General features: G+C 45.4%; 2 protein-coding genes and 1 non-coding gene across 3 annotated transcripts in view; 1 reads left to right on the forward strand and 2 right to left on the reverse strand.

Annotated features, from left to right (window-relative positions):
* Window positions 1-3108, reverse strand: part of LOC135112771 (uncharacterized) — a 5381-nt gene extending 2273 nt beyond the window's left edge. Inside the window, exon 1 of the mRNA XM_064027563.1 lies at window positions 2502-3108. Coding sequence (XP_063883633.1) covers window positions 2502-2623 — 122 coding nt within the window. The 5' untranslated portion in view covers window positions 2624-3108. The remainder of the gene's footprint in view (window positions 1-2501) is intronic.
* LOC135112768 (paired box protein Pax-1-like) overlaps window positions 1-7500 on the forward strand; it is a 98999-nt gene that overhangs the window by 3242 nt on the left and 88257 nt on the right. The window lies entirely within an intron of this gene.
* Trnad-guc (transfer RNA aspartic acid (anticodon GUC)) lies at window positions 2096-2167 on the reverse strand. The gene has a single exon. It is a non-coding gene; the product is annotated as a tRNA-Asp (tRNA).

The following is a 7500-nucleotide window of genomic DNA, read 5'->3' on the forward strand; positions in this document are numbered from 1 at the left end:
GGAGGAGGAGGAGGAGGAGGAGGAGGAGTAGGTTGGAGGGAGTCAATAAGTGCTGTATTGTTGATGTTGTGATTCAGGTGTTTGTGGCACGTCACCCTCAGATATCCTAACCCAGTATAGCACTTTTTGACTCCTTCCAGCCTCCTCTTCCCCCTCCTCCTCCTCCTCCTAATGTACTCCTACACCTTTGTTCCTCCTTCACTTCCTCCTTTACTTCCTCCTTCACCTCCTTTTCTTCCTCCGTGCATTCATCCCCTTGCTCTCCTCTCCTCCTCCTCTTCCTCCTCCCCTCCCGGATACACCTTGATAGTGAAAGTAAGGGCAAGCAAGCATGACAAGAACGAGAAAACACGCCCTTTCCCTCCACCTTCCGCCCCCCGTGGGAAAGGTCAGGGGGAGTGTGTGTAGAGGTGTGGTGGTGGTGGTGGTGGTGGTGGTGGTGGTGAGAGAGATGGATAGATAGAACTATAGACAGGTATATAGAAATATAGACAGAAAGACAGATAAAAAGTAAATAAAAAGATAGAAAATAGATACTTTGATAAATAGATAGAAAATAGATAGATAAAAAATAGATAGATAGAAAGATAGATGAATAGATAGATTGGTAGATATATAGACAGACTGACTGATCGATACTTAACTAAATATATAGGGTGTAACACGAGTTTCTGTTGATACTGCCAGGGGCGAAAGTGCAGGTTATTCTAAGTGGAAAATGTTCTGTGCACATAAGCGTTTTGAGGCGTTGTACAGCTGTGGTATGGAATTCAAGTGTGGCCAGTTGACGTACAATGGCCGGTCTGGGTGGGTAACCAAGGCGGGGAAACACCCTTCCCACTCACTCCACATTACTTTAAGTTATACAGTCTGAACGTATTCATTGTCACTGTCTCGAAGGGAAACTGTGTGACCTGACTAACGTTGAGCTGATTTGCTGCCAGCCTCACTCCTTCCCACTCCCCGCCCGGGCAGTGCATGGTGCCACACAGCCTATCATTTTATTTGTCTTTTATTACATCCATACTATCATTGTGTAATGTTCGTTGGTATTTGGTACCAGTCCATTGTTGTCACTCGTCTCGTCATGGGATACTGTAAAGCTCCAAAACTTGTATAAATCATGACTAAATTATTCACGATTTCAGATCCCCGCCATGGATACTCACCTGGCCCGGCTGTTGTACATGTTGCCAGGCCACGCTTGAATTTCATGCCACGTCGTGATACGCCAACGACTCAAAGTGCATGTGTGCATAGAACATTTTCCACTTGGAGTAATCTGTACTTCATCTATGGCAATATCCACAGAAACTCGTGTTACACCCTGTATAGAAGAAAAACAGGTGGAGAGAGAGAGAGAGAGAGAGAGAGGTGGGGGAGACAGACAAAACCCACTAAATCCATACAAGGTCACATCTTATAACGTGACCCATTAAACCGGTAACCGTGAGTAGGTCATGTGTGTGAGTGTGCGTGACCCAAAACGACCTTGATCACCGGCAAAGGTCAAGCAGAAAAGGTCACAGGCATGTCATTGTCCGCCAGCAGGTCACGCAGAGAGAGAGAGAGAGAGAGAGAGAGAGAGAGAGTGGGAGGGGGCTAAAGAGGGAACAATAGGTGAGAAGGAATAGACAAGAGAGAGAGAATGGAAGAAAAGAAGAGCCTGTTCTCTCTCTCTCTCTCTCTCTCTCTCTCTCTCTCTCTCTCTCTCTCTCTCTCTCTCTCTCTCTCTCTCTCTCTCTCTCTCTCCACGCTTTTTCCCCTTCCATTGTTTCCATAAGGGTGGGGTCGGTGGGGGTGAGAGGTGACAAGTGAGGGTGAGGGTGAGGGGATGGGTCGAGTAAGGTGTGGGGGTCATACAGGTGCTTGGTGGGGCGTGGCGGAGCAGGTGTAGTAGTGGTAGTGGTAGTAGTGATAAGAAGCTAAGAGAGAGAGGCAGACAGACAGACATGCAGAATAGTAGTGGTAATAGCAGTGATAATAGACTAGAAGAGAGACAGACAGGCAGACAGACAAATAAATATACAGAAGGGCAAACAGATAGACATACAGACGTAAATAATGAATGAATAGATAAAAAAAACTTTACTTTCTCCCCGGCGGGGAATCGAACCCCGGTCTCCCGCGTGACAGGCGGGGATACTCACCACTATACTACCGAGGACCTGCAAGTGTCAAATATTCCCAGTTATTTGTGTTTATTTCTGTAAAGTGAATCTATTATTTTATTATTTTGAAGGAGGAGAAGGAAGAGAAGGAGGAAAAGATGAAATAGGAAAGAGAGGAGGGAGAGGAGAAAAAACGAAGAAAAGGTAAAAAGAGTAGATGAGAAATGAAAGAATTAGATGAGCTGGAGGAAGAAAAGGAAGGAAAGGAGGAGGAATAGGAGAAATATATAAGAAGCTTACCATTATCCCCTCCTCCCATCTCTCTCTCTCTCTCTCTCTCTCCCTCTCTCTCTCTCTCTCTCTCTCTCTCTCTCTCTCTCTCTCTCTCACCCGTACACGCCGGTCACGTGCTCTCCTGCCTTGCCGTGCTGGAAGTGGTGTTGATCTGTAGTGTCGTACTGCATCACCACCTTAGCCTCGCCGTGCACCACCAACACCACCACCACCGCCATCACCACCACCACCACCACGCCCGGCGCCACCTGTGAGGGGTAGGTTATGGTGGGTTGATGTGGTGTTGTAGATGTGATGTTGCGGTGATGAGAAGGAAGATAAACTAAAGGAACATTTCAGTAAGTTAATCATTCAGTCATTTAGTCATTCAGTCAGTCAGTCAGTCACACAGCCATTCCATTAATATATCAGTCATTTAGTCAGGCAGCCATCCACAAAACCATCTATTCAGCCAGCCGTTCAGTCATTCAGCCAGTCAGCCACTCCAATCAGCTAGTCAATCAACCTTTCATTCATTCAGCCAGTCAGTCAGTCTTTAAGTCATGTAGCCACTCAACCACTCAGTCAGTCATTCGGTCAATCAGCCAGTCAGTCTATCAGTCAGTCAGTCACTCAGCCAGTCAATCTATCAGTCAGTCAGTCATTCAGTCATGTAGCCACTCAACCACTCAGTCATTCGGTCACTCAGCCAGTCAGTTAATCAATCACTCACTAATTCACACACACACACACACACACACACACACACACACACACACACACACACACACACACACACACACACACCACTCACTCACCTTCATTTCTGTATTAATGATGCGAAGAGCGAACGAAAATCAATAACAATAATGACAAAAGCACTGAAGGAGGAGGAGGAGGAGGAGGAGGAGGAGGAGGAGGAGGAAGACCTGGGTATGTGTGCGTGTATACCCAGCGACACTCACACACACACTGCACTCAAGACATGGTGCCCTGACCCCACCTGACACACACACACACACACACACAGACTAGCACAATGACCTCTCCTTCTCTCTCTCTCTCTCTCAAGTTCCTGCAAGATTATATGGCGTAACATTGTCTTGCAAAATTCTTCTTCCTCTTTCTCTCTCTTCCTCTTCCTCTGTCTCTGTGTCTCCTCTCTTCCTTGTCTTAATCTTTTTTTTTGTCTTTTCCTGTTTCTTTATATTTCTTCTTCTTTTTTCTATCTTTTCTCTCTCTCTCTCTCTTCTACTTCCTTCCTTTCCTTCTTCCTTTCTCCATTCTTACAATTTTTCTCTCTCCCACTTCCTTCTTTTCCTCCTTCTCCTCTTTCCTTCCTTCCTTCCTTCCTTCCTTCTTTGCTTCACGCCTCTCAAACATCCACTGGTACCAAAATAGGAGGTGTTGTTCTTATAAAAAACTCCCAAAGCGTCAATAAAAGTAAAAATTTGGTTCAATTTTTCGAAGCGATACGGAAAAAAAAAAAAATTGCTGCGTGAGTTTTTTCCTTATTTTTTTTTCCTTTCGTTCTTTGTTGTTTCCTGACTGACTGACTGACTGACTGGCTGACTGATTGGGTGATCAACTGAATGACTGAGTGGGTGACTGGCTGACTGACTGAATTAATGACTGACTGGCTGACTGATTGGGTGATCAACTGAATGACTGAGTGGGTGACTGGCTGACTGACTGAATTAATGACTGACTGGCTGACTGATTGACTAGTTGGCTGATTGATAGATTGTTTGACTAGCTGACTAACTGAATGACTAAATAACTGAATGACTTACTCTCCGAATGACTGAGTGAGTGAATGACTGACTGACTTAGTAAATATGTAAGTAAATATGTAGTGTATCTGTTTCCTCCTCCTCCTCCTCCTCCTCCTCCTCCACACACACACACACACACACACACACACACACACACACACACAGCAGCCCTAAGTTAAATGTAGTGTGAACCTTGATAGAGCGTTCAGTCTTATGTTAGTACTCTCTCTCCTCTCTCTCTCTCTCTCTCTCTCTCTCTCTCCTCTCTCTCTCTCTCTCTCTCTCTCTCTCTCTCTCTCTCTCTCTCTCTTTGATTTTCTATTTTATTTTTCCTCAACTCTCTTCTCTTTTCCTACAGTTTCATTCACTTTCCCTCCTCTTCCTCTTCCTCCTCCTCCTCCTCCTCCTCCTCCTCCTCCTCCTCCTCCTCCTCCTCCTCCTCCTCCTCCTCCTGGTGTCGATGCAGAGATAAGGAAGACAGGAATGGATGCTGTGAAGATAGGAAGACTTGAGATTGTGTCGTGATAACGTTGGGAGATGATACACAGAGGAGGAGGAGGAGGAAGAGGAGGAGGAAGAGGAGGAGGAGGAGGAGGAAGGAAGAGATGGAGAAGTACAAAGAAGGCATTTATTATTATTTCTTTCTTCTTTGTTTATTTTTTATTCTTTCTTCCTCCTCTTCCTTCTCTTCTTCCTCTCCTCCTCCTCCTCCTCCTCTTCGTACTCTCACCCACGTTCCTCCATTCTTCTCTTCTTTCCTTCTTTCCTGCTCTCTCATTTTTCCTAATATTTCTTCCCCTCCCCTTCCTCTTCCCAAAACTCTTAATTTATCTTCCCGTTTCTCCTCTTTCCCTTGTTCCCCATCATCCAAATTCCTCACTTACCTCTCTCTCTCTCTCTCTCTCTCTCTCTCTCTCTCTCTCTCTCTCTCTCTCTCTCTCTACCATACACTTTTCCCCTTCTTTCCTCCCCTTTCCTTCTCTCCCCCATTTCTCCCACCCGTCATACTCTCCCCTTCGCTACCATCCTTTCCTCCCCCTTTCCTCTCCTCCTTCCTCCATTTCCCATTCACAGTATCTCTTATTTACCCACAATATCTCCCCTCCTCCTCGTTCCTCCGCCTTTCCTCCCCTTCCCTCATAAACCCCATTCCTACATCCCTTCCCATTCTTTCTTCCCCATTTCCTCTCTCTGACCTTCTTTCCCCTCACCCAAACCCCTTCATACCATTCCTCTTTCCTCCTCTCTTCTCCTTCCCTCCCTCGCACCCTACCTTACCTCTCCTCCCCTCTTTCCTCCCCCTTTTCTCCCTTTCCCTTCTCTTCCTCTCCCTCCCTCCCACCTAACCGACCATGCCTCACCTCCACTTCTTTCCTCCTCTCTCACTCCTCATACCTCCCCTTCCCTTACCTCTCCCGTCCCCCTCTCCCCTCCTCAAGACTCATGAACCATCCTACCCTTCCCAGTACCCCTCCCTACCTCTTCTCCCCTTCCCTCTCCCCTCTCCAGCACCCTCCAGCCACCCTCCCCTTCCCATCCAACCCCGGCCCACCCAACCATACACCGAGTTTAAGCTGCCAGAATGAGACACACACACACACACACACACACACACACACACACACACACACACACACACACACACACACACACACATTAGCTGGCTGTGTGCATGAGGTAAGATCTGATTTAGAGCGCCAATAAAACACAAGTTGAAGCATCGGCCTGCAATGTTAATATGCCGGAGCGGAGAGAGAGAGAGGGAGAGGGAGGGAGAGAGAGAGGGAGGATGGATGGATGGTGGGGGAAGGACCAAGAGGAGGAAGGTTAATATAGCGAAGCGAAGAAGGGAAGGGGGTTGGATGGTGGTGGTGGCGGTGGAGGAGGAAGAGGAGGTGGAGGAGAAAGGGGAATGGATGATGGTAGTGGTGGTGGAGGAGGAGGTAGGGAGGGAGGGAGGAAGTAAATGGGAGATACGGAGGTTGAATGAGAGAGAGAGAGAGAGAGAGAGAGAGAGAGAGAGAGAGAGAGAGAGAGAGAGAGAGAGAGAGAGAATACTTTAAAACACTTTATTGTTGTTACAAACTATATTTTTCACCAGTAACATTCCCCAAAAGAAGCACAGGTTTTTGAGGCAGAAAACGAAGGCAAATATGAACACAAACAGTTTCATCCTAATGTAACAAATGTTTATGACAAAGAAATGGCTCTTACAAATTCATCTCGACCTCACCAGAACCACAACATTGCAAAAAAAATGAAAAAAAAAATATACGAACTCAAGCAACAAAATGGAGTTCGTTACAGTTTTAGTGTCTGTTCCACTGGTGATAAATCGAGGTTTTGCACTGACCCTTTCACTGCGACAGGCAACAAGTCAATACTGAAGGCACTGTACATGACCTCTACAGGCACACACACAATCAAGAGAGAGGGAATAAAAAGATCAATTTTCACATGTCTAGTCAGTATGATGTTTAGAAACGGATGTGTGATGGTAAATGCTTCAGAGAGGCTTGTCTTTAAGAAACCACGTCTCGGGTACCAGTGAAAGGATTGAGTGTTTAATATTGAGAAGTTATATGATTTTTAAGATGAGTTCTAAAAAGCGTAAAGTTGGTATGCTCTTAATCTGATGAGGGACAGAGTACCAGACTTTAGGGTCAGAATATGATCAAGAATGTTTATAGATAGAGAGGCTGTGCTGTGGTGTACGGAGGTTTGCACGAGCACGAGTAGCATACACGAATAGTCAAGTAGCCAAAAATCACATCAAAACACCACGAAACACCATGAAAACCTAACAAATCACCTCATGTACATAGCCACGGTAACCTTGTAATGTCACATGACTATCACAACTGCACACTTTATACATATACATCCAGTTTCATGTGTTGATATCAAATAATCTTAGAATGTTCGTTTGTTTGGAAAGAGGATGAGTATGTTCAGTGTACGTACTTATAATTTCCTTTTGTATTCTGAGCAGAGGTAACAAGAGTGTGGCGAGTGTTTCCTAAGAGAGGCGTACAATACAGTGATGCGGCAATAAATGACCATTATACAGTTTTGTGTATGCTATTAGGCACGAGATCTCTAACCTGGTAAGAGAGAGAGAGAGAGAGAGAGAGAGAGAGAGAGAGAGAGAGAGAGAGAGAGAGAGAGAGAGAGAGAGAGAGAGAGAGAGACTAAAAACAGAAGGGGAAAGGAAATTAATTGCTTATATTAAAGAAAGAGAATGTATATAGAAAAGAGAGATACGAAGAAAAGAAATGAAAAAAGTGAAAATTAATTATAAAGAAAAGGAGAGAAAGTAAAGGAAGGAGGGAGAGAAGGGG

This window comes from Scylla paramamosain, chromosome 24 (genome assembly GCF_035594125.1).
Source record: "Scylla paramamosain isolate STU-SP2022 chromosome 24, ASM3559412v1, whole genome shotgun sequence".
NCBI lineage: Eukaryota > Metazoa > Arthropoda > Malacostraca > Decapoda > Portunidae > Scylla > Scylla paramamosain.